The sequence below is a fragment of the Onychostruthus taczanowskii genome, unplaced genomic scaffold (genome assembly GCF_017590055.1).
Source record: "Onychostruthus taczanowskii isolate IOZ18803 unplaced genomic scaffold, ASM1759005v1 scaffold280, whole genome shotgun sequence".
In the NCBI taxonomy this organism is placed as follows: Eukaryota; Metazoa; Chordata; class Aves; order Passeriformes; family Passeridae; genus Onychostruthus; species Onychostruthus taczanowskii.
The window spans coordinates 2,120-30,064 of NW_024500129.1; the positions used below are offsets into that span (position 1 = coordinate 2,120).

Sequence of the window (27,945 nt, forward strand, 5' to 3'; positions counted from 1 at the left end):
CCCCCCCCATTTTGGGGACCTTCAAAGGAACCCCCCCATTTTGGGGACCTTCAAAGGGACCCCCCCCATTTTGGGGACCTTCTCCACTTTTGGGACCCCCCATGGGACCCCCCAATTTGGGGACCATCCCCATTTTGAGGACCCCCTCCATGGGACCCCCCCAATTTGGGGACTGTCCCCACCTTGGTGACCCCTCCCATTTCGGGGACCTCCACTTTGGGGACCCCCTCCATGGGACCCCCCATTTTGGGGACTGTCCCTATTTTGGGAACATCACCCATGGGACCTCTCTATGGGACCCCCCCTCATTTTGGGGACCTTCTCCACCTTGATGACCCCCCCATTTCGGGGACCTCCCACCCATGGGACTCCCCCATTTTGGGGCCTTCTCCAGTTTGGGGACCCCCATTTTGAGGACCCCTTCCATAAGACCCCCCCATTTTGGGGACTGTCCCGACCTTGGTGACCCTCCCATTTTGGGGACCTTCTCCACTTTGGGGACCACTCATCCCTTGGGGACCCCCCATTTTGAGGACCCCTCCATGGGACCCCCCATTTAGGTGACCCCGTCCCCATCTTGGTGACCCCCCCATTTTGGGGACATCCCACCCATGGGATCCCCCCCATTTCTGGGGACCTTCTCCACTTTGGGGACCCCTGAGGCCTTGGGGACCCTCCCAGGGTTTTGGGGACCCCTCCATGGACCCCCTGCCATTTTGGGGACCCCATCCCTGCCTCGAGGACCATCTCAAGATCTTGAGGAACCCCCCATTGTGGGGACCTCTTCATTTTGGGGGACCTGATGGACATTGGGGGTCACCAGGGTGGGACCTGGAGGAGATCTGGGGTCACCAAGGTAGAAACTGGAGGAGATTTGGGGTCACAAAAATGGAACCTGCTGGAGGTTTGGGGTCACCAAGGTGGGACCTGGAGCAGATTTGGAGTCACCAAGGTGGGACCTGGAGGAGATCTGGGGTCACCAAGGTGGGACCTGGAAGAGGTTGTGGTCCATCAGGGTGGGACATGGAGGACCTGGAGGAGATTTGGGGACACCAAGGGTGGGACCTTGGGGTCACCAAGATGGGACCTGCTGAAGAGGTGGGGTCACCAAGATGGGACCTGGAGAAGATTTAGGGTCACCAAGATGGAACCTGCTGGAGATTTGGGGTCACCAAGGTGGGACCTGGAAGTGGTGGGGGGCACCAAGGTGGGACCCGCTGGAGATTGGGGTCACCAAGGTGGGACCTGGAGGAGATTTGGGGTCACCAAGTTGGGACCTGCTGGAAATTGGGGGTCACCAAGGGGGGACCTGGAAGAGGTTGGGATCCATCAGGGTGGGATGTGGAGGACCTGGAGGAGATTTGGGAGCACCAAGGTGGGACCTGGAAGTGGTGGGGGCACCAAGGAGGGACCCGCTGGAGATTGGGGTCACCAGGGTGGAACCTGGAGAAGATTTAGGGTCACCAAGATGGAACCTGGAGGAGATTTGAGGTCACCAAGGTGGGACCTGGAGGAGATTTGGGGTCACCAAGTTGGGACCTGCTGGAAATTGGGGGTCACCAAGGTGGGACCTGGAAGAGGTTGGGATCCATCAGGGTGGGATGTGGAGGACCTGGAGGAGATTTGGGAGCACCAAGGTGGGACCTGGAAGTGGTGGGGGCACCAAGGAGGGACCCGCTGGAGATTGGGGTCACCAGGGTGGAACCTGGAGAAGATTTAGGGTCACCAAGATGGAACCTGCTGGAGATTTGGGGTCACCAAGGTGGGACCTGGAAGTGGTGGGGGGCACCAAGGTGGGACCCGCTGGAGATTGGGGTCACCAAGGTGGGACCTGCTGGAGATTAGGGGTCACCAAGGTGGGACCTGGAAGTGGTGGGGGGCCCCAAGGTGGGACCCGCTGGAGATTGGGGTCACCAAGGTGGGACCTGGAGGAGATTTGGGGTCACCAAGGTGGGACATGGAGGAGATTGGGGGTCACCAAGGTGGGACCTGGAAGAGGTTGGGATCCATCAGGGTGGGATGTGGAGGACCTGGAGGAGATTTGGGAGCACCAAGGTGGGACCTGGAAGTGGTGGGGGCACCAAGGAGGGACCCGCTGGAGATTGGGGTCACCAGGGTGGAACCTGGAGAAGACTTATGGTCACCAAGGTGGGACCTGGAGGAGATTTGGGGTCACCAAGATGGAACCTGGAGGAGATTTGAGGTCACCAAGGTGGGACCTGGAGGAGATTTGGGGTCACCAAGTTGGGACCTGCTGGAAATTGGGGGTCACCAAGGTGGGACCTGGAAGTGGTGGGGGCACCAAGGAGGTCCTGCTGGAAGCTGGAGGGCACCAAGGTGGGACTTGGTGGAGATTTGGGGTTGCCCAGGTGGGATCTGGCGGACCTGGAAGAGGTTGGGGCACCAAGGTGGGACCTGCTGGAGACTGGGGGGCACCAAGGTGGGTCCTGGAGGACCTGGTGGAAGCTGGGGGGTGCCCAGGTGGGCCTGGAGCAGATGATGGTGTCCTGAAGAAGACTGGGGGCACCAAGGTTGGTCCTGAAGAAGATTGAGGGCACCAAGATGTGACCTGGAGAAGATTTGGGGTCACCAAGATGGGTCCTGGAGGTGATGGGAGCACCAAGGTGGGACCCGCAGGACCTGGAAGAGATTTGGGGTCACCAAGGTGAAACCTGGAAGAGGTGGAGGCACCAAGTTTGGTTGGGGTCACCAGGACGGGACCTGATGGAGATCTGGGGGGACCAGGAGGACCTGGAGGGATTTGGGGGGTGCTCAGGTGGGATCTGGAGCAGATGATGGTGCCCAGGTGGGTTGGGCAGGACCAGGTGGAGATTTGGGGGCACCAGGGTTGGACCTGGAGGCGATGGGGGCCACCAAGGTGGGTCCAGGAGGAGATTGGGGACACCAAGATGGGTCCTGGAGGACACTGGGGACACCGGGATGGGTCCAGCAGGAGCAGGAGGAGATGGACACCAAGGTGAGACCTGGAGGGCCAGGAGAAGATGAACACCAGGATGGGTCCAGGAGGAGGAGGGAAAGGGCACCAAAACAGGTCCAGCAGAAGCTGGGGGAGGTGATGAGGGCCAAGATGGGTCCAGGAGGATGAGGAGGAGATGACGGACCCCAAAATGGCTCCAGGAGTTGATGGTGGACCCCAAGATGGGCCCAGGAGGGCAAGGAGGAGAGGATGGACCCCAAAATGGCTCCAGGAGTTGATGGTGGACCCCAGCATGGCCCGAGGAGGACCAGGAAGAGATGATGGACCCCAAAATGGCTCCAGGAGCTGATGGTGGACCCCAGTATGACCCGAGGAGGACCAGGAAGAGATGATGGACCCCAAAATGGCTCCAGGAGTTGATGGTGGACCCCAGTATGGCCCGAGGAGGACCAGGAAGAGATGATGGACCCCAAAATGGCTCCAGGAGTTGATGGTGGACCCCAAGATGGGTCCTGTAGGACCAATAGGAGATGATGGACCCCATGATGGGCTCAGGAGGGCCAGGAGGAGATGATGGACCCCAAGATGGGCCCAGAAGAACCAGGAGCAGATGGGAGGTCCTGGGACAGGTCCAACAGACCCGGTGGGTTCCGAGACAGGTCCTGGTGGTGCCAATGTGTGTGGGACAGGATGGACATGGTGACATGGTGACACAACCCCCCCCCAGGGCCACCAGTCCCATGGGGACCTCCCAGGTCTTTTCCCTGTGGTGGAGAAATGTCACTGTAGTCCCCTGGTGTCCAGGTGAACTTCTCCCACCTTCCCAACCCCATGGAGACCCCACAGATCCAGGATGTTCCTCGTGATTCCCGCAGCGAAGAACCAGGCAGTGACACAGCCAGAAGGTCGGGATGGACCTCAAGGACTTCTCCTTGTCCGGGCGGGAAAGGACGGAGACAATCCCTGGATACCCTCCGTCCATGAGGTCCAGCTGGAGATGGAGCTCACATGTGGTGAAGTTGGAGAACCTCATGGAACTCCTGGTTCTTGGTGGAGATGGAGCTCACCACGTGGGGAAGAATCTCATGGAACTCCTGGTTCTAGGTGGAGATGGAGCTCGCCACGTGGTGAATTTGGAGAACCTCATAGACCTCCCGGTTCTTGTTGATGATGGAGCTCACCACGTGGTGAATTTGGAGAACCTCATAGACCTCCCGGTTCTTGTTGATGATGGAGCTCACCACGTGGTGAATTTGGAGAACCTCACGGAACTCCTGGTTTTTGGTGGAGATGGAGCTCACCACATGGTGAAGAATCGCATAGAACTCCTGGTTCTAGGTGGAGATGGAGCTCCCCATGTGGTGGAGAACCTCACAGACTTCCCGGTTCTTGGAGATGGAGCTCACCAGGTGGTGGAGAACCTCACAGACTTCCCGGTTCTTGGAGATGGAGCTCACCAGGTGGTGGAGAACCTCACAGACTTCCCGGTTCTTGGAGATGGAGCTCACCAGGTGGTGGAGAACCTCACAGACTTCCCGGTTCTTGGAGATGGAGCTCACCACGTGGTGAATTTGGAGAACCTCACAGACTTCCCGGTTCTTGGAGATGGAGCTCACCACATGGTGAAGAATCGCATGGAACTCCTGGTTCTAGGTGGAGATGGAGCTCACCATGTGGTGGAGAACCTCACAGACCTCCTGGTTCTTGGTAAGATGACGCTCACCACATGGTGAAGAACCTCAAAGACTTCCCAGTTCTTGGTGGAGATGGAGCTCACCACATGGTGAATTTGGAGAACCTCACAGACCTCCCGGTTCTTGGTGGAGATGGCGCTCACCACATGGTGAAGAACCTCACAGACCTCCTGGTTCTTGGTGGAGATGGAGCTCACCACATGGTGAATTTGGAGAACCTCACAGACCTCCCGGTTCTTGGTGGAGATGGCGCTCACCACATGGTGAAGAACCTCACAGACCTCCCAGTTCTTGGTGGAGATGGAGCTCACCACACGGTGAATTTGGAGAACCTCACAGACCTCCCGGTTCTTGGCGGAGATGGCGCTCACCACACGGTGGAGAACCTCATGGATCTCCTGTTTCTTGGTGGAGATCGGTGCCACCACCTGGGGACTTTGACCCTCGGAGGGGACAGGGGGCCGGTGGCGGGGTGGGGACAGCGCGGTGGCAGCCGCTATAGGACGCCCTCCATGAAGCTGGTGTCCAGGTGCTGGATGAGGACACGGATGAAGGACATCTCCTTGCGCGTGTTCTCGAAGATGATCCGCGGGTCGTCCGATTGGCAGCGCAGGCAGTTGGGGGCCATCACCATGGCCAGGTTATTGACGTCCATCTTGGTGACGGCCACGTTGGCCGGCTGCACGAAGACCTAGGGGTGGTGGGAGGAGAAAAGTGGAGGTCAAGGGGTTGGTGGGAGATGGGTGGAAGGACCATGTGGGCTTGGTTCTTCACCAGGTGGTGACCTTGGAGAAGCCAAAACCACCTCAGGAGAAGGAAGCAGGAGGGTCAACCAGGGGCACAAACTCATGGAGTGATAGAAGGGAGATGGAAGTGATGGGATTGGTGGAACTCTCGGTTCTTCTCGTGGTGACCTTGGAGAAGCCAAAACCACCTCAGGAGAAGGAACCAGGAGGTCACCAGGGGCACCAACTCATGGAATGGGAGGAGAAAGATGGAGATGATGGGGTTGGTGGAACTTCCAGTTCTTGGACACCACATGGTGACCTTGGAGAAGCCAAAACCACCTCAGGAGAAGGAACCAGGAGGGTCAATGAGGAGCATGAACTCATGGGGTGGGAGGAGGAAGATGGAGACGATGGGATTAGTGGAACTTCTAGTTCTTGGCCACCAACATGGTGAAGCTGGAGAATCTAAAACTATCTGAGGAGAATTAACCAGGACAATCAACCAGGAGCATGAAATCATGGGGTGGATGGAGAAATATGGAGATTATAGGATTGGTGGAATTCCTGGTTCTTGGCCACCACATGGTGACCTCGAAGAACCCAAAACCACCTCAGGAGAGGGAACCAGGAGGGTCTCCAGGAATACCAACTTATGGGGTGGGAAGAGGAAGATGGAGGTGATGGGATTGGTGGAACTCCTGGTTCTTGGTCAACATGTGATGAAGTTGGAGAATCCAAAACCACCTCAAGAGAAGGAACCAAGCCTAGAGGTCACACAAGAGGACACAGACACCTTGGGTGGGAGGAGGAAGATGAAGGTGATGGGGTTGATGGGAGATGGGTGGAAGGACCACAGGGACCTCCTGGTTCTTGAGGGAGATGGGGGTCACCACGTGGTGACCTTGGAGAACCCAAAACCAGAAGCAGGAGAGTCACCAGGAACACGAACTCATGGAACGGGAGGAGGAAAATGGAAGTGATGGATTTGGTGGAAGTCCTGCTTCTTGGCCACCACATGGTGACCTCAAAGAACCCAAAACCACCTCAAGAGAAGGAACCAGACCTGGAGGCCACCTGGTGGGCCAGCAGAAGGTGCTGTTGTACCTGGAGGAAGCGGATGAGGTAGCACAGCACCATCTTGTTGATCCGGGGCAGGGAGTGGACGACGGCGATGGCGGCCTCGGGGTTCTCGTAGTGGGAGATGCACTGCTCGTAGAACTCGTGGGGGATCAGCGGCTCCTCCAGCTCGCGGTACCACAGCTTCAGCAGCGACGCTGGAGAGGACACGGAGAAGAGGAGAAGGTGTGAGATCTTCTAGATGGAGGTTCTGGTCCCACCAAACATCGCCCCGAGGTCCTACCGGGAACGTGCGGGTCCTCCAAGCCGGTGGGGATCTTCCATTGGTCCACCTGCAGCTTGAGGGCGTTGACCTCGTCGATGTCACCGGGGACCCTGTGGGGGGAAGAAGCGTCGGTGGCCGAGAGACCGATGGGGACCTCCCAGCCCAACAGCTTTGGGTGCTCCGGGAGGACCAGGAGGGGACATCAGCTGGGCATGGAGCTGGTTGGTGCCACCAAGACCCCATCTTGGGGGACACCATGGAGAAACCTCCATGACCCCGGAGCCATCTTGGGAGATTGTTGGTGCCACCAAGATCCCACCATGACTTGTGGTCAACATGGAGAAACCTCCCTGGCCCTGCAGCCATCTTGGGAGCTTGGTGCCACCAAAACCCCACCATGACTGGTGGCCACTGTGGAGAAACCTCTATGGTCTTGGACCAAGGAGAAGCTGGAGGGACCCACTGGATGGTGCCACCAAGACACTGCCATGACTTTGGTGGTCACTGTGGAGAAACCACCATGGCCTTGGAGCTGTTTTGGGAGCTTGGTGCCACTAAGACCCTGCTATCACTCTGGTGGCCACCATGGAGAAACCCCCAAGGAGAAGTTGGAGGGACCCAGTGGATGTTGCCACCAAGGCCTTGCCATGACTTTGGTGGCCACCATGAAGAAACCCCCATGGCCTTGGAGCACCCACCAGAGGAGAAGAACGCCCAGAAACGTGAACTTGCCCCATTTTGAGACAATTCTTATGAGAACCTCCAGCTTGCCACCACCTTGACGTGTCCCCATGACCGAGGGGTGGCTTTACCTGAAGATGCCCTCGGTCTGGTCCCCGTTGAGTGCCAGGACCTCCTCGGAGAGCCGGGTCTGCACCCAGGGCAGCTGCCGGTCCGGGTACCGCTCCTTCTGCATGGCCACGATGTCCTGCAGGGAGCTGCCGAACATGGACGGGTTGAAGACGGCGTTCTTGGCGTGACGGATCTCCTCGATGTTTGGCTTCTTCAGGCCCTGCAGGAGACACCAGAGGTCACCGGTGGCCTCCGTGGTGGCCAGGGTGGGATCTGCTCAATCCCTAAACCCCCCTGGTTGATCTTCATGGGGATGGTGATGGAGCCATGGATGGATTCCAGGCAACTTGGTCAAGGTGGTTCCACCATCCATCATCCATCCATCCATCCATCAATCATCCATCCATCATCCATCCATCCGTCCAACCATCCGTCCAACCATCCATCAATCCATCCATGGATCCATCCATGGATCCATCCATGGATCCATCCATGGATCCATCCATGGATCCATCCATGGATCCATCCATGGATCCATCCATGGATCCATCCATGGATCCATCCATCCATCCATCCAGATTCAGAAGTGGATCCAACCCTATGGAGCTTGGTGGGACCATGGCCACGCTGGAGGATCTCCACTGATGGATTTTGCCAGGAGAAAGAGCCACAACTCTGGGATGCTTCTGGAAAGCTGAACATTGGCACTGGGCTTCCAGAAGGTCTTCAGGAGTTCCTTAGAAAGTTCCCAGAAGGTCCCTCCCTATAAGGTTTTCAGAAGGTCTCCAGAGAGTTTCCAGAAGGTCTCCAGAAGTTCCTTGGACAGCTCCCAGGAGGTTTCCAGAGAGTTTGCAGAAGGTCTCTTGAAGATCACCTGTTTGTCTCTGCAATGTCTTCAGAAAGTCCCCAGAAAATCCCCAAAAGGTCTCCAGAAGGTTTCCAGAAAGTCTTCAGAAGGTCTCTAGAAGTCTCAGTTCTCCTGAAGATCCTTAAAAGGTTCCCAGAAGATCCCTACAAGATCTTCAAAGAATTCCCAGATGATCTCCAGAAAGTTTCCAGAAGATCTCCAGAAGATCCTCAGTCACCAGCATGTCTTCAGAAGGTCCTTAAAAGGTCTCCAGAAAGTCTTCAGAAGGTCTCCAGAAGAATCCCCGAAGTTCTCTAGAAGTTCCTTAGAAAATTCCCAGAATGTCCTCCTTGCAAGGTTTTCAGGTCTGAAGATCTCCAGATGGTCTCTGGAATGTCTTCTGAAGACCCAGCGAAGGTTCCAGAAGGTTCCCAGAAGGTCCTCGAAAGGTCTTCACAAGATTATCAGAAACTCTCCAGAAAATTTCCAGAAGATCTCCAGAAGTCTTCAGAAAGTTCTCAGAAGGTCTCCAGAAGATCCCCAGACAGATTTTAAGAGGTGCCCAGAAGATCCTGTCAAGCTTTCCAGAAGGTTCCCAGAAGGATCTCAGAAGTTCTTCAGAAGATCCTCAAAAGCTTCCCAGAAGCTCCCTACAAGAAGTTCTCCAGAAATGTTCCAGAAGGTTCCCAGAAGTTCTCTAGAAGGTCCTTAGATGATCCCCAGACGCTCTCCAGAAGATCTCCTGGTCTCCAGAAGTTCTCCTCACCACAATCACCACCCACCACCACCTCCCTCCCTCCTCCAGCCCCTTCCTGAATCCCAGGAGCTCCGGGATGACCCCGGTGGGAGGTGACCTCCTCGTCCACCCCTTCCCAAGCCCACCCCATTTTCTGGTACCTTCTTGGCCCCGGTCAGCGCCGCCTTCTGGAGTTTGTTGTAGCAGTACTTGGCGTAAGTGCTGATGGCCACCCCTGCAAGAGAAGACACGCTGGGTGGTGGGATGTCACCTCCAGGACGGTGGGATGTCACCTCCAGGACCTGGAAGAGGTCCTTTCCCATCCCTTTCCCGTCCCCACGGTGCTGCTCCATCTCCATCCTTGTTGCCACTCATGGGGGGCTTGAGGAGGACCTCAAACCTCACAAGAACCTTGGAGGAACCACCAAATGTGGAGCTCCGTGGTGGCTCCATCTGGGGTGGCTTTTGGGGGCCACCGCTGCCATGGTCACCACTCCCATCCCGTCTGTCTTCTCCAGATCCCACCACTTCCATCTTCATCCCATTCCCTCTTCCTGATGTCCTTCAGTGAGGAGATGACACCTATCCCAACAACCCTGCAGGCTTGATGGGACCTTCTGGAACATTCCAGAAGATGCCCTGGAGACCTGGTGGCACCTACTGGATCATCCCAACAGCCCCGGGGACCTGGTGGAACCTTCTGGACCATCCCAGAGGAAGCCCTGGAGACCTGGCAGGACATTCTGGATGATCCTAGAAGAAGCTCTGGGACCTCGTGGATCCTTCTGGACCATCCCAACAACCCTGAGGACCTGGTGGGGGCTTCTGGATCATTCCCAGAGCCTTGGGACCTGGTGGAACCTTCAACCTTCTGGACCATCCCAGAACTAGCCCTGGAGACCTGGTGGGACCTTCTGGACCATCCCAGGTGGAGACCTGGTGGGATGTTCTGGCTCATCCCAGGAAAAGCTCTGGGACCTTCTGGGCTATCCCAGAAGAAGCTCTCGAGACCTGGTGGAACCTTCTGGACATCCAACAGCCCTGCAGACCTGGTGGAACCTTCTGGACCATCCCAGGTGGAGATCTGGTGGGATGTTCTGGCTCATCCCAGGAAAAGCTCTGGGACCTGGCGAGACCTTCTGGACATCCAACAACCCTGCAGACCTGGTGGACCCTTCTGGACCATCCCAACAACCCTGGGGACCCAGTGGAACCTTCTGGATCATTCCCAGAGTCTTGGAGACCTGGTGGAACCTTCAACCTCCTGAACCATTCCAGAGGAAACCCTGGACACCTGGTGGGACCTTCTGGACTATTCCAGAAGGAGCTCTGGACACCTGGTGGAACCTTCTGGACTATCCCAGGTGGAGACCTGTTGGGAAGTTCTGGCCCATCCCAGGAAAAGCTCTAGGACCTGGCGGGACCTTCTGGACCATCCCAACAACCCTGGGGAACTAATGGAACCTTCTGGATCATTCCCAGAGCCTTAGGGACCTGGTGGAACCTTCAACCTCCTGAACCATCCCAGAGGAAGCCCTGGAGACCTGGTGGGACCTTCTGGACTATCCCAGAAGAAGCTCTGGGGATCTGGTGGAACCTTCTGGACCATCCCAGGTGGAGATCTGGTGGGATGTTCTGGCTCATCCCAGGAAAAGCTCTGGGACCTGGTGAGACCTTCTGGACATCCAACAACCCTGCAGACCTGGTGGACCCTTCTGGACTATCCCAGAAGGAGCTCTGGGGATCTGGCGGAACCTTCTGGACATCCAACAACCCTGCAGACCTGGTGGACCCTTCTGGACCATCCCAGAAGGAGCTCTGGACACCTGGTGGAACCTTCTGGACTATCCCAGGAGGAGCTCTAGGGATCTGGTGGAACCTTCTGGACCGTCCCAACAGCCCTGGGGAATGGATGGAACTTTCTGGACCATCCCAGAAGGAGCTCTGGAGATCTGGCGGAACCTTCTGGACATCCGCCAGCGGGTGGCCTCAAACCGTGGATTCCGATGATGGAATGGTTGGGGTGGGAAGGGACCTGTGAGGAACATCCCAACCAACGCCCCGCCAGGAGAGCGGGCTGGACTTCGGGATGCAGCCCGGGAGAAGGGGGATCAAGGAGCTCCGGGGGGTGGGGTTGGTGGGATCTGGTGGGACTTGGTGGGACTTTGTGGGATCTGGTGGGAATTTGTGGGATCTGGGGGGATCTGGTGGGACTTTGTGGGATGTGGTGGGATCTGGTGGGACTTTGTGGGATCTGGTGGGATGTGGTGGGATCTGGTGGGATGTGGTGGGATCTGGTGGGACTTTGTGGGATCTGGTGGGATCTGGTGGGACTTGGTGGGATCTGGTGGGATCTGGTGGGACTTGGTGGGATCCGGTGGGACTTTGTGGGATGTGGTGGGATCTGGTGGGATCTGGTGGGACTTGGTGGGATCTGGTGGGACGTGGTGGGATCCGGTGGGATCCGATCCCGGTTTTTGAAGGACCAGCCCCTCCTGGAGCCCCCCAGGCCCTTCCCTGGTGTCCCCTGGAGGTTCCTCCTGGTGGATCCCGAATTCCACTCGATCCCAGCGGAGATTCCGAGGGGATCGTCTCAATCAAATTATTTGTACTAATTAATTGAATTAATGACAATATTCAATTCAATTCATTAATTAAATTATATTAATTATATAATTCAATTATTCAAATTCTATTAATTCTATGATTTCTATTATATTAGAGTATTATAATAAAGTAATATTATTAAATAATAATTTAAACTTTATTGATTATTAATACTATTAATAAACATTTAATTAAATGTAATTTCCTTGATTATCTACATTAAATTAATAGTTTCATAAATATTGTACATATTAATAAATATTAATAATAAATATCTATATATTTAATGGTAAAGTTATACATTCATCATTATTAATAACTTTTAATAATTATTACCATTATAAATATGATAATTAATAATCCATGTTATAAATAATTTTGGGGGATTTTCTCAATTAAATTAATTCTGTTCATTGAATAAATGATGACAATTAAATTATAATATTAATTATATGAATTAAACGATTTCATTATTATATTAATTACCTTAAGTGCTAGATATAGTAATAAAATTAATTATTTTTTAATTAGTAATATTAAATTATTAATTTAGGAATAATATTTTATGTAGTAATATAGAAAAATATTTTATTCATCAATATATAATTAATGTAGTAATTATTAGTTATTGATAATTATGCATATTATTAATTATAGTACACATAATACTAATAATGTAATAATGATATATCTAATGTTAAAGATAAAATTATATACAAAATAATTAATAACTTAATAATTATTAGAATTATAAATGTTATTATTATTGTTAATAAAGCAATATAATATTTTATTAAGTGTTATAATTACTTATTTTATTAAATAATGATTGTAATTTTAGATATTGTATTGTATATAATTACATCATAATGTGTTATAATCTGCATATTAAATAATAGGTATTTATTAATTAATAAGAAAATTAATGTTTTATAAGATAATTAATATTTAATTTAAAAACTGTATTTAATGCTATATTTATCAAACTATATAAGATTTATAATTATGGATATATTATTAGATTGAAGATTAATATACATATCAATTATATAATTTATAATTTGGCATATCATTAGAATTAATATTTTATAAAACTATATATTATATATTTTTAATAATATTATATGTTATAATAGTATGTATTCCATGTATTAATTAATTATTAGAAATATACATTAATAGTAACATCCATATTGCTATTTGTTATTAATAGAACAGTAATATTATCCTAATGCTAATAATACTATTAATATTAATTATACTAATAATACCAATATTTATAACATAAATAAGAATATAATTATTGCATTATGTATTAATATTGCTATTTATTATTAATAGAACAGTAATATTATCCTAATGCTAATAATACTATTAATATTAATTATACTAATAATACCAATATTTATAACATAAATAAGAATATAATTATTGCATTATGTATTAATATTGCTATTTATTATTACTATTACTATTAACATCCATATTAATGGATGATAATTTTAATGATTCTTTAAATAATAGTAATATTAGTACAATATTTATACCTGTATTAATACTAATATTAAAACTAAGAGTAATGATTAATGCAATATTTATTAATATTAATGTTTGTTAATATTAATGTTAATATCCATCTTACAATTTATTTTTCATATTGTGCTAATACTACAAATAATACTTATTATTAATATTAATAATATAAATAATATTATTACTACATAATTTACAACAACTTTGACACCTATTAATTACACCAATTAATATGATAATGATATTAATAGTAATTCTAACTCTACTGCTAATACAAAAAATAGTACCAAGATTAATATTCATATTAACACTAATTATATTAGCACTAATATTAATAAGAGTATTATTGTAGAAATTACACCAATTCTATCTCACCCCATTAATTACCCCAATTAATATTATCATATTAATATTATTACTAATAGTACTACCAATATTAATATGAGTACTAACACTAATTATATTAATGCTACTATCACTACTAATATTATTATATAAATTACACCCTATTAATTACCCCAATTATTATTATAATATTACTACTAATATCAATACTAATAACATTAATGCTAGTATTAATACCAACATTAATACTAATAATATTATTAATAATAATATTATTACCTATGCAACACCAACTCTGACCCTTATTAATTACCCCAATTAATATAATAATAATATTACTACTGATACCAATACTAATAATACTAATGCTAATATTAATGCCAGCACTAATACTACTAACACTAATAGTACTAATACTACTAATATTAATAATAATATTACATAAGTGACACCAACTCTGTCTGACCCCTATTAATTACCTCAATTAATAGAATAATAATTATATTACTACTAATACCAATGCCAATAATTCTAATGCTAATATTAATACCCACACTAATACTACTAATATTATTAATAATATTATTATCTACACAACACCAAGTTTATCTGAGCCCTAATAACTACCCCAATTAATATAATAACAATATTACTACTAATACCAATACTAATAATACCAACACTAATATCAGTACCAACACTAACACTACTAACATTAATATTATTATTACATAAATTGCACCAACTCTCTCTGACCCCTATTAATTACCCCAATTAATAGAACAATAATTATATTATTACTAATAGCAATACTAATAATACTAACACTAATATAATACCAACACTAATACTACTAATATTGATAATATTGATATTATTACCTACATGACACTAAGTCTATCTGAGCCCTATCAATTACCCCAATTAATAGAATAATAATTATATTGCTGCTAATATCAATACTAATAATACTAATGCTAATATCAATACCAACACTAACACTATTAATTCTACTAATATTATTATTAATAATATTATTACCTATGCGACACCAACTTTATCTCACCACAATTAATAGAATAATATTATTACTACTGATACCAACACTAATAATACTAATGCTAATATTAATACCAATGCTAATACTACTAGCACTAATACCACTAATACCACTAATATTAATATTATTACTACAGGACACCAGCTCTACCTGAGCCTTATTAATTACCCCAATTAATATAATAATTATATTAGTGCAAATATCAATACTAATGATGCTAATATTAATACCAACAATAATACTACTAATACTACTATTATTAATAATAATATTAATACCTACTTGACACCAACTTTATCTCACCCCTATTAATTACCCCAATTAATAGAATAATAATATTACCACTAACACAAATACTAATAATACTAATGCTAATATTAATACCAACACTAATACTGCTAATATTATTAATAATAATATTACCTACATGACACCAACTCTATCTGACCCCTATTAATTAACCCAATCAATATAATAATACTAATACCAATACTAATACTACTAATGCTAATATTAATACCAACACTAATACTACTAATATTATTAATAATAACATTATTACCTACAGGACACCAAGTCTATCTGGCCCCTATTAATTACCCCAATTAATAGACTTATAATATCACTACTAACACTAATATTAATACTAATACTAATATTAATGCTAGTAATGCTAATATTAATACCAACACTAATACTACTACTATTATTAATAATAACATTATTACCTACAGGATGCCAAGCCTATCTGGCCGCTATTAATTACCCCAATTAATAGACTAATATGATCACTACTAATACCAATATTATTACTAGTACTAATACTAGTAATGCTAATATTAATACTAACGCTAATACTGCTTATATTATTAATAATAACATTACTACCTACAGGACGCCAAGTGTACCTGGCCGCTATTAATTACCCCAATTAATAGACTTATAATATCACTACTAACACCAATATTAGTACTAATACTAGTAATATTATTAATAATAACATTACTACCTACAGGACGCCAAGTGTACCTGGCCGCTATTAATTACCCCATTAATTAACGAGCCCCCTACCCGGGATCTCCTCGCTCTGGGGCTTGGGTTTCTTGCGCAATTTGGGTTTCTTCTGATTGGTCCTTGCCAGGAGGTGCCGCAGGTGCCGCGAGACTGGGGCAGAGCAGTGGGAATTCCCGCGGGAGCGACAGCGGGGGTGGGATGGGAATGGGGAAAAGAAATTAAAATCGAAATTAAAAATAAAAATATTAAAAAATAAAATTTTAAAAATTCAATTGAAATTAAAATAAAAAAATGGATTAAATCTAAAATTAGGATTACTGTTAAAAGTAAAAAATTAAATGAAAATTTAAATAGAAATTTAAAAAATTTAACTTAATATTAAAATTTAAAAAAATAAAATTAAAAGTAAAAAATTAAATGAAAATTTAAATTAAAATTTAAAAAATTTAACTTAAAATTAAAACAAAAAATTAAATTAAAATTGAAATTATAATTGAAATTAAAATAGAAAAAATTCGAAATAGAAATAAAATTGAAATGGAAATTAAAATTGGAAACGAGATGGAAATTGAGAGGGAAGTTTTGAAGTGGAATTAAAAATTGAAGTGGAAATTGGAAACTAAATGCAAATTGAAATAAAAAAATAAAAATTGAAATGGAATTAAAATTGGAATTAAAATTTGCAATGAAATGGGATTTGACGCAAAAAAAATTGACGTGAAATTAAAATTAAAAAAATTAAATAAAGTTGAAATTAGAACAAAATTTAAAATTAAATGAAATTTGAAATTAAAATGAAAATTGAAATTAAAATAAAAAATTGACAATTAAATTTGAAAACAAATTGAAATTAAAACTGAAATCAAAATTGAAATGACGATAAAATTGTAATAAAATGAAATTAAAATATAAAACTGAAATAAAATAACAGAAAATTTGAAATTAATTAAAACTAGCAATTGAAGTTCAAACTTAAAATAAAACATTGACATTAAATGAAAATTAAAATTTAAAAAAACCCAAAATTAAATTAAAGGAAAAATTCAAGGAACATTAAATGGAAAAAAATTTAAAATTAAATGAAAAGAAAAAAATTGAAATTAAAGGCAAAACTGAAAGGAAAAGGAAGAAATAAAATGGAAATAAAAATTGAAAGGAAATGAAAATTAAGTAAAGATTAAAAAATCAAGAAAAGTTTAAAAATTTAATGGAAAAGAAATAAAAACGAAAACAAAAATAAAATTGGTGTTAATAATTAAAGAAAATGAAGCTTGAAATAAAGGTGAAAATTAATAATTAAGAGAAAATAAAGACGCAAAGTAAAAGTACAATGGAAATTAATTAATTAAATTTAATTAATATTAATTAATTAAAATTAATGAATTAAAATAAAATTAATTAATTAATTAATTTTAGTTAATTAAAATGGAAAACAAAGAAAGTGAAAATAAAAATAAAGAAAATATAAATGAAAATATAAATTTAGAATAGAAAAATTAAGTAAAAATGAAATTAAATGAAGAAAAACAAAATTAAAATAAAAATGAGATTTAAAACGGAAAAGAAAAGAAAAGAAAAGAAATGAAAACGGAAATAAAACCCAATTAAAATGGCAATGAAAATGCAAATTGAATGAAATGAGATGGAATCGAAAACGCAAATGAAAACAAATCAACATTGACAACGAAACTCAACACAAAGACAACGAAATTCCTGGAAACACCACGGAAAACTCGGAACGAGGGTGGGATTCGGGAATTCCCGGCGAAGGGCTCTGATTGGCTGCGGGGGCGTTGGGGGCGGAGCCTCTCCTTTGGTGGGAAATGAGTTTGACACCTCTGGTGGGACCAACCCAACCCATCCCGACATTCCCAGGGATCCCACGGGGTCGTCTCCACCTTCCGTGGCCGCCTGGGGTGGGATCATCTCCTGGTGTCCCCCGGGGGTTGAAGGACACCTCGGAACCCCGGGAGAAATTTGGGATCCAAAATCCTGAATCCTCCTGGATTCCCAATCCCACCACATCCGCGACCCACTTGGAGGCGGCATCAACTCACGGGGACGTCCCGATGGTGAAGGATTTGGGACAACCAATCCCAAGGCTGGAGAGGATCTCCTGAAATTCCCAGATTTCTCACATTTCTGTCTCCTTCTCTGGCCATGACCTAAAACCTCAGGAGATGGGAATGTTCTGGGTTCCATCCCAACATTGGGGTCTTTTTGGGATCCAAAGCTACTAGAGAGGAAACATCTGGAGGTGGGAATGATGGTGAAACCATGGAATAATGGAATTTTGGATCCAAAGCTACTAGAGAAGAAACATCTGGGGGTGGGAATGATGGTGAAACCATGGAATCCGGGAATTTTGGATCCAAAGCTACTAGAGAGGAAACATCTGGGGGTGGGAATGGTGGAAACCATGGAATCCTGGAATTTTGGATCCAAAGCTACTAGAGAGGAAACATCTGGAGGTGGGAATGATGGTGAAACCATGGAATAATGGAATTTTGGAACGAAAGCTACTAGAGAGGTAACATCTGGGGGTGGGAATGGTGGAAACCATGGAATCTGGGAATTTTGGAATCAAAGCTACTAGAGAGGAACCATCTGGAGGTGGGAATGATGGAAACAATGGAATAATGGAATTTTGGAACGAAAGCTACTAGAGAGGTAACATCTGGGGGTGGGAATGGTGGAAACCATGGAATCTGGGAATTTTGGAATCAAAGCTACTAGAGAGGAACCATCTGGAGGTGGGAATGATGGAAACAATGGAATAATGGAATTTTGGAACCAAAGCTCCTAGAGAGGAAACATCTGGAGGCGGGAATGATGGTGAAACCATGGAATCCTGGAATTTTGGATCCAAAGCTACTCGAGAAGAAACATCTGGAGGGGGGAATGATGGAAACTATGGAATCCGGGAATTTTGGAACCAACGCTACTAGAGAGGAAACATCTGGAGGCGGGAATGATGGTGAAACCATGGAATCCTGGAATTTTGGATCCAAAGCTACTCGAGAAGAAACATCTGGAGGGGGGAATGATGGAAACTATGGAATCCGGGAATTTTGGAACCAACGCTACTAGAGAGGAAACATCTGGAGGCGGGAATGATGGTGAAACCATGGAATCCTGGAATTTTGGATCCAAAGCTACTCGAGAAGAAACATCTGGAGGGGGGAATGATGGAAACTATGGAATCCGGGAATTTTGGAACCAACGCTACTAGAGAGGAAACATCTGGAGGTGGGAATGATGGAAACTATGGAATCATGGAATTTTGGATCCAAACCTACTGAGAGGAAACATCTGGGGGTGGGAATGGTGGAAACTATGGAATCCGGGAATTTTGGAACCAAAGCTACTAGAGAGGAAACATCTGGAGGTGGGAATGATGGAAACCATGGAATCCTGGAATTTTGGATCCAAAGCTACTAGAGAGGAAACATCTGGAGGTGGGAGAGATGGTGAAACCATGGAATGGTTTGGGTTGGAAGGAACTTCAGGGAATGGGAGAAGTTCCAGGAGTGGAGGTGACACTGATCCCACAAAGGTGTCAAAGCTCATTTCCTCTTGGATCTCCTGTTGGATTTCCGGGAAGAAGGGTGGGAAAGGCCCCACAGCACTGGGTGGACCTCCCGGAGATGTTTTGGATGTTCCTCATCCACCTTTCCATGAGGAGACTCAGCCAAGAGGAAAGGAACCAAATCCATGGGTTGGGACATGGAATCATGGAATGGTTTGGGCTGGACCTCTGAAGGTTGGGTTGGATGGAACTTCTGGGGATGGGAGAAGTTCCAGGAGCAGAGATGAGGATGATCCCACTGCAAAGGTGTCAAAGCTCAGTTCCTGTTGGATTCTGGGAAGGAGAAGGGTGGGAAAGCTCCCACAGCACCGGGTGCACCTTGAGGAGGGGTCTTGGATGAGTTCCTCATCCACCTTTCCATGAGGAGACTCAGCCAAGAGGAAAGGAACCAAATCAGCGGGTTGGGACATGGAATCAGGGAATGGTTTGGCCTGGAAGTGACCACAAAATCCATCTAGGGACACCTTCCACTATCCTAGATAGCTCCAATCCCCATCCAACCTGGCCTGGAACGCTTCCAGGCATCGAGGACAACCACCGGGCCGCGGTTCCTCACTTACCTTTGGTGTCATTCACCGGATCCATGTGCCGGTAAATGTATCCTTCAAGGTAGGAATGGAATTTGGGAGTGGGTGGGAAAAAGGCCAAACAAATGGCCATGAGCTCCCAGCCGCGGGCCAGGCTCTCGTAACGGAAGTTCTCGGTGGTCTGCCGGCACAGCTGGATGTAGAGCTCGTCTCGCAGCCCCTGCATGCTCCAACCTTTGGTGGCGATCTCCAAGGCCACGTTGAGCTGGTCCGTCTTGGCCCGCCGGTCGCCCATGTACATCTGGATGAGCTTGAAGATCTCGCACGCCTCCTTCTTGACGTTGCGGTCGTTGGTCATGATCATGGGTTTCTTGATGGATTCGCTGCTCCAGGCCAGCATGTTGGCGATGGAGACCTTCCGGCGGAAGAGCCCTTGGGTGTGCTTGTTGAAGTGCTTGGAGGCCCAGTTCTCAATGTCCGTCTCCGAGGAGGGCTTGCGCAGGTTGAAGGTGGGGAAGACGCAGCTGGCGCTCGGCATCATGTTCCGCGTCTGCCGGCTGCTCTCGAACTGCGCGCAGGCGCCGAGGTCCTCGGACTGGGGGACGACAGGAGGGACAGGTCAGAGGTGCTGGTGGGGTTGGAGTGCTGATGGATCGATTGATCGATCGATCGATAGAGCAACAGATCAAAAAACCGACCAGCCAATAAGCCAATGAACCAACCAAACAATGGCTCAATCAACCAACCAACCAAATGATCAATCAACGAACCAATCCACCAATGAACCAACCAATGAAACAGCGAGTAAACCAATCTATCAATCAACCAACCAACCAACTGATCAATCAACAAACCAACCAACCAACCAAATGATCAATCAACGAACCAATCCACCAACCAACCAACCAGCTGATCAATCAACAAACAAACCAACCAATGAAACAGCCAGTAAGCCAATCAGTCAACCAACCAACAGATCAATCAACAAACCAACCAACCAACCAACTGATCAATCAACAGACCAACCAACCAACCAACCAAATGATAAATTAACCAACCAACCAACCAATGAAACAGCGAGTAAACCAATCTATCAATCAACCAACCAACCAACCAGCCAACTGATCAATCAACAAACAAACCAACCAATGAAACAGCCAGTAAGCCAATCAGTCAGCCAACCAACAGATCAATCAATGAATCAACCAGCCAACCAATGGATCAATGAACAAACCAATCAATGAAACAACCACTGAACCAATCAGTCAACCAACCAACCAATGAACTGATCAATCAACAAACCAACCAATAAACCAGTCAAGCAACCAACAAGCGGATCAAGGAACTAACCAATGAATCAACCAACAAATCTATCAATTAATTAATCAAGCAAACAATCCATCAACCAACAGATCAAAAAACTTATCAACCAACCAACAAACCAATAAACCAACCAACAAACTGATCAATCAACAAATGGATCAATGAAACAACCAGCCAGTAAACCAATCAATTAACCAAGCAACAAATGGATCAATAAACTGATCAATCAACCAATGAACCAACCAAGAAATCAACAGACCAACAAACCAACCAATAAGGCAACTGATGAAGAAAGCAATGAACCAACCAACCAATCAACCAATAAAGCCATCAAGCAACCAAAAAATTGATCAATCAACCAAGCAATGAACCAACCAATCAACCAATCATCCAACAAATAAATCAGCCAACAAACTGATCAACCAACTGACCACCAGTGGAGAAACCAACAGACCAACCAACCAATGCATGAATGGTTGAATCAACCAACCAATGAATTGATCCACCAAACCAATCAATCAACCAATCAACAAACCAACTGACCAGCCAACAAACGAATGAACCAACCAATCAAACAATGAACCAACCAACTACCCACCAAAAAATCAATCAATCAATCAATCAATCAACCAACCAACCAATCATCCAAACAATAAATCAGCCAACAAGCTGATCAATAAACCAACTGACAAGTGGAGAAACCATCAGACAAGTCAACCAACCAACAAACCAATTAACCAACCAACCAATGAATCGATCCAACAAACAAACCAATCAATCAATCAATCAATCAATCACTGAATTGATCTGACAAACCAATCAACCAACTGACCAGTGGAGAAACCAACAGACCAACCAACCAACGAATTGATCCATCAAACCAATCAACAAGCCAACTGACCAGCCAACAAACAAATGAACCAACCAATAAAACAATGAACCAACCAACCAACCACCAAAAAAAAAATCCATCAACCAATCATCGAAACAATAAATCAGCCAACAAGCTGATAGAGAAACCAGCCAACAAACCAATGAATTGATCTGACAAATCAACCAACTAACCAACCAATCAATCAGTAAACCAACCAACCAACCAACCAACCATTGCAGCATTCAGAGGTCTTCCCATAAGCCTCGTCCTCTCCAAGGAGCTTCTCCTCAATCCCATCATGGCCAAGTGGAGCTGACCCAGTGCCAGCAGCCAAGGTGGGCTGTGGCACCGATTGGCATCAGGAGGGAGGGGACTGCTGGCCAATAAGCTGATAGAGAAACCAGCCAACCAACCAATGAATTGATCTGACAAACCAACCAACCAACCAACCAATCAATAAACCAACCAACCAATCAACCAACAAATCAATTAATCAGTAAACCAACCAACCAACCAACCAACCATTGCAGCATTCAGAGGTCTTCCCATAAGCCTCGTCCTCTCCAAGGAGCTTCTCCTCAATCCCATCATGGCCAAGTGGAGCTGACCCAGTGCCAGCAGCCAAGGTGGGCTGTGGCACCGATTGGCATCAGGAGGGAGGGGACTGCTGGGGACAAGTGACAGGCTGGACTCTCTCCACACTTGGTCAGTGGACCACGGACAGAAGAAGTTGGTGGCAATGTGGGGGAAACAAAGAGCGAGTGGCTTTGGGTTCCACCCATCCTTTGGGGACACTGGGGGACACACCCACCTTTAACAGCCCCCCAGGAAACCCCTTCTACCCAAAATCACCTTCTGGGGTGGTTCTCCTGCAGCCACAGGAGGAGGCTGGTGGCTCCTCCAAGCCATGAACAACATGGATGGCCCTTCTGGAACATCCTGAGGGACAGGAGATGCTCAGGATTTAACCTTGACCTCTGCAGAGCATCCAGCTGGGAAGGACCCAGAGGAGCCCTGTGGAGCAGTGTGCTCCTACTGGAACCAGCACAGCTTGTGGATGTCACCCCAGGAGGTGGAGGGACACCTCAACAGCTGGTGACCAGCATGGAGGAGGCCAACAAGGGACAATTGGGATGGACAATTGGACAATTCTCTGGTCCTGCAGCCAGCCAAGGTGGCTTCATCATCTCTTCTGCAACATCCAGGCCAGCACCACCTGGGTTTGGGAGCCCTGGGGACGTGACCCATGGCAGGGAAGGACATGCCACACCATCAGAGGTGACACCGCTGTCCCCACCTCATGTGGAGGAGCAGTGGTGGCCCTGAGCAGGGCCTGTGGGCAAGGTGACTCCAGTGCTGCCACGGATTTGGGGCTGGGCTTCAGAGGAGGAACAGAAGAAAAGCAGAAGGTGGAAAGACCCAGAAGATGGAAAATCTAGGAGGGGACAAGGAAGCCACCCAAAGAGCCACCAGACCTGCTGTTGGGTGACCGAGCTTCTACTTCTTCAAACAAGTGAAGTTTCTTTTCTCTTCAGCAACTCGTCCTGTTCCAGTGTCGAGATCTTTCCATCGACATCGCTCCACTCCCATCTTGACGACGGTGACGATGGCAGGGACATGGGATGGGGACACGGGATGGGGACACGGGAGCTTCATCCCTCAAGGGACGCAGCCCTGCTGTCCCTGTGGAGGCCACTCCACCCCAAAGGTCCTTCTGTGTCCTCCAGCCTGGTCAGCTGAAGGCCCATGGGGTTTCCTGGGTGATGCAGGAGATGCTCGAAGGTCTCGCACCCGGCAGCTGCTGGGGACCTGGATCTTCCAAAAATTGGTCCATGGGCTGGACCAGAGCCACCAAGAACACCCAGGGAGAAGAAAATGACCACACTGGTTGAGGACATCAACCTTCTCCAGCCAAGGAGAGCATGGTCAGGCCAGGGAGTGACCCTGGAAGTGAAATGTGATGGATCCTCTTCTGCCAGAGCCAATAGGAAATTAACTTCAGGGCTAAATAGCTCTAATTAGCACCTAAATGAACTTGGGGGATGCCCTGGCCTACAAGAAGGGAATAAACCATGAGGTATCAACTTCAAATGGCTGTGACCTCCTGCCTGTCCCATGGGGTGACGATGGTGTCACCTCAGGAATTAGGGAATCCTCAAGGGAGAAGGTCCTGGAGCCATGTGGATGTGGCTTGGATGCACTTCAGTGTGGGGACACTCCACTGGTGACAACCACAGCCATGACCATGGAAGGGACCTTCAAGATCATCCCGTTCCAATGGCCAGGGACACCTTCCACCATCCCAGGTTGCTCCAAACACCGTCCAACCTGGCCTTGGACACTTTCAGGGATGGGGCAGCCACAGCTTCTCTGGGAAACCGGTGCCACTGTCCCACCAGCTTGGTGTCCCTGAGATCGAGGATGACAGATGGGACCATCAGGACAGAAACCTCTGCGGAGTGGAGAAGATTCCCACCACGTCCCAAGCTCTGTGAAGAAGGTGTAGGATCACCAATGGTGGCAGCTTTTTCTCCTGGTGTGAAGATCCAAAGCGGATCCGGAGCCCTCCAGCTGTGGGTTTGGACCTCCTCGTGCAGCGCGGAGTCCTTGTGCTTCAGGAATCTTCTTCTGATGCCTTTGGATGCAACACTCCACCCATTTCATTACACATTTCCATGGACAAAAAAGGAATTTTCCAGATGATTTGCTGTTTGCCAGGTCGATGTCCAGGGCCTCCTTCCTGCTGACACCAAATTCCATCTTCCAGGAAGTTTTCCAGGTGGGATTTATCCCCACACGTGGCATCATCACCTGTTTTTTGGAAGCCCTGACAGCCTTTCCCTGGAGGGGAAGGGACTGATGGATGACATCCAGAAGCTGATGGAGGAAATCCAAAAACCAGGGCAACATCTGGTGGGCCGGAATCTGGGCATCTGGGATGCTCCAGCTCCAGCAATTCCAGGTGAGACCCTCAGGGTCTCCTCTGGAATGGGAGTTTGGGGCTGGAGGGATCTCCAGGGAGGGAACAGGCAGCCCACAACCCTGGGAAACAAATCCTGGAAAACTGGTGGCTCTTTCATTCCCAGGTTTTGAAAGACCACCTTGGCAAGGACCAACATCTTTGAGGGACCGCCTTGCTAAGGACCAACTTCTCTGAGGGATCCTCTTGGCAAGGATCAACCTTGAGGGACCACCTTGCTAAGGACCAACTTCTCTGAGGGATCCTCTTGGCAAGGATCAACTTTGAGGGATCACTTTGGCAACGACCAACTTGTTTGAGGGACCGCCTTGCTAACGACCAACTTCTTTGAGGGATCCCCTTGGCAAGGACCAGCATCTTTGAGGGACCGCCTTGCCAACGACCAACATCTTTGAGGAACCACCTTGGCAAGGATCAATTTGTTTGAGGGATCACCTTGGCAAAGACCAACTTGTTTGAGGGACCACCTTGCTAAGGATCAACTTCTTTGAGGGATCCTCTTGGCAAGGATCAACTTCTTTGAGGGACCACCTTGGCAGGGACCAACTTTGAGGGACCGCCTTGGTAAGAACCAAATTTGAGGGACCACCTTGGCAAGGAGCAACTTCTTTGAGGGACCACCTTGGCAAGGAGCAACTTCTCTGAGGGATCAGCCAGGGATGAGCACTCAGGAACCTCCTGGGAGCTGCTTGGATCCAGGATCTGCCCCACATCGAGGCAGGAGAAGCCACGGCACAGAGCTGAGGCCGCCATGGCACAGAGATGCCCGTGCCCAATCCTGGTTGGGATCACCCCAAGGGACATACCACTGGATCTACACTGGAGGAGAAGGACCTTCAACAAGGATTGGCCATGTGGTGAAGACCCCCAAAACCGAGAACCTTCCCAAGGGCCTTACCTGAGATGGATGCAGGTAGGGCTCGGGGGACGCCAGGTTGGTCTGGACGGAGACGCTCTTCTCCAGCAGGATCTGGGGGAAGCCCAGCTTCTCGAAGGTGTTCCTCTTCCAGTGCTTGTTCTCCTGCTGCGCCAACGCCTCGTCCTCGCTGAAGGCTCGCACCACCGGGCCCGGCATGGGCAGCGGGAGGGCCCCGTCGCTCTCGTAGCCCGAACCGTCCTTTTGGGAATCCCAGCTGCTCCGTTGCTTCATGTGGTAGTGAGCCTGCTGCGCTTCCCACGCCAGGCGCGCCTGTGCCAGGAACGGCTCCGGGAAGCCCCGCGCCGCCTCCGCCTCGGCCGCCTTGCTCTCCGTCCGGTTCATCGGCGACCTGTTGGGCCCCGGCGTGGCTCGTTCCTCACCCAGCTCGCCCAACACCTCCCGCTCCCCTGAGCCGTCCGTGGAGGAGGCGTTGGCGTCGTGGTTCACCGAAGGCTTCCGGCTTTTCCTCTTCCTGGTGGAGGGCGAGTAACCGGTGGAGGACAAGGTGTCCTGCTGGCTGGACCACGACATGGAGTCCTCGCCCTGGGCCACCTGGGCCCCGGTGGGGCCGGGGCAGAAGTCGGGTCCCTCCATGCTGCTGTAGTCGCCCGATTTGATCTCCAGGCGTTGGTCCCGCACCAGGCAGGGGCTGTGCTGCAGCGAGTAGGAGCCGCCGATGGGGTTGGGGGAATATTTGTGCCTCAAGCCCGTCTTCATCTTGGGGCTGGAGCCCGACTGCTCCACGTAGACCAACTGCCGGACGTACTCCTTGCCGGCCGGGCTGTATTCCAGGCTCATGAAGCGGTCGGGACACTTCTGCTTGGTGAGCACCAACTGCTGGTAGGGCGAGTTGGAGCCTTGCTTGGGCGACTGGAGGAAAGGGTGAGGCTTGCGGATGGGCGATTTCTGCGGCGATCCGGCCTTGTAGCTCCCGCTGGCTTCGTACTGCATGTCCACGGGCGGCTCGTCGTAGATGGGAGCCTGGTATTCCATGGGGGGCTCCTCGTAGAGCGGGGGCTCGTAGGCGTAGCGGGGCGACGAGGGCTGGGATTCGCTGGAATGTTTGCGGTGCTGGGCTTGGAGCGGCGAGCAGAAGGAATCGCCCCGGCCCAGCAGCGGCGAGCAGCTGCCCACGTGCTCGGCCCTCTTCAGGAAGGGCGACTGCTTCCTCTCCGGGAAGAAGACGGAGTTGTCGGTGTCCGAGGAGAAGGTTTGGAGGTTGGGCGACTGCTGGCCGCCCGAGGGCCGGCGGGAGCGGGAGCCAGCTTGGTTTTCCGGGGCGTAGCCGTTGCCTTGGTGGAGGAGGAAGCTGGGCTCCCGATCCGTCACCTTGATCAACATCCGCTCCTTGGTGCCGGCGTTCCATCGGAGGGATGAGGTCCTGCGGGGAGAAACATCACGGTGAGGGTCAGAATTCCACAAAAGTTTGGGATTGTTGGTCCCAAACCTCCCAAACTACCACAGAGCCTGGAGGATGAATATTCCCAAGAGCTCGAGAGATGGAGATGGGAGGGATTGGATGGGGTTGGATATTGGACAAGGCATGGAGGGACAGGATATAGGGAATGGCTTCTCACTGCGAGAGGGCAGGGTTGGATGGGATAACGGGAAGGAATTCTTGGCTGTGAGGATGGGGAGTCTCTGGAATGGAATTCCCAGAGAAGCTGTGGCTGCTCCATCCCTGGAAGTGTCCAAGGCCAGGCTGGACAGGGCTTGGAGCAACTTGGGATAGTGGAAGGCGTCCCTGCCCATGGGATTGGATATTGGGAAGAAATTCTCCCATAAGGAATTCTTCCCTGGCACAGTGGATTTTCCTCTCCTCTCTCCCCGTTCCAAGTCCTTGGGACAGTCAGGAGGAAGTGCAAAGAAGGATTTTATGGAGCTGCCCAGCTCACAGGAGGGATCCGAGCTGGAATTTGCTGTTCCCAAGGCACAGGGAAGCACATCCTGTCACCAATCCCACGCTGGAACAGAAGATGCCGGAGGCACCGTCTGCTCTCCCACTTCATCCCTCTCCAGTTCTCGTTTATTCCCAGCCATTTGTCCCTTCTGTCCCCCAGGAAAAGGTGGAGTGAGTTCAATCGCTGAGTTTTGAGG

At 47.9% G+C, this 27,945-nt stretch overlaps 2 protein-coding genes across 2 annotated transcripts in view; both read right to left on the reverse strand.

Moving 5' to 3' along the window:
- Positions 1-1,329: 1,329 nt before the first annotated feature.
- On the reverse strand, positions 1,330-4,051 carry LOC121337710 (vegetative cell wall protein gp1-like). The gene is made up of 2 exons (XM_041407977.1): positions 2,277-4,051; positions 1,330-1,375 (listed from the first exon to the last, which is right to left on the reverse strand). The coding sequence occupies exons 1-2, from the start codon at positions 3,230-3,232 to the stop codon at positions 1,330-1,332; spliced, it is 1,002 nt and encodes a 333-aa protein (XP_041263911.1). The 5' UTR covers positions 3,233-4,051.
- A 1,070-nt stretch (positions 4,052-5,121) lies between these two features.
- Positions 5,122-27,945, reverse strand: part of ARHGAP39 (Rho GTPase activating protein 39) — a 64,940-nt gene continuing 42,116 nt past the window's right edge. The window contains exons 4-11 of the mRNA XM_041407978.1: positions 25,828-27,229; positions 19,786-20,347; positions 15,694-15,786; positions 9,239-9,312; positions 7,515-7,714; positions 6,721-6,812; positions 6,465-6,634; positions 5,122-5,323 (exon numbers count right to left, since the gene is read on the reverse strand). Coding sequence (XP_041263912.1) covers positions 5,129-5,323; positions 6,465-6,634; positions 6,721-6,812; positions 7,515-7,714; positions 9,239-9,312; positions 15,694-15,786; positions 19,786-20,347; positions 25,828-27,229 — 2,788 coding nt within the window. The 3' untranslated portion in view covers positions 5,122-5,128. The remainder of the gene's footprint in view (positions 5,324-6,464; positions 6,635-6,720; positions 6,813-7,514; positions 7,715-9,238; positions 9,313-15,693; positions 15,787-19,785; positions 20,348-25,827; positions 27,230-27,945) is intronic.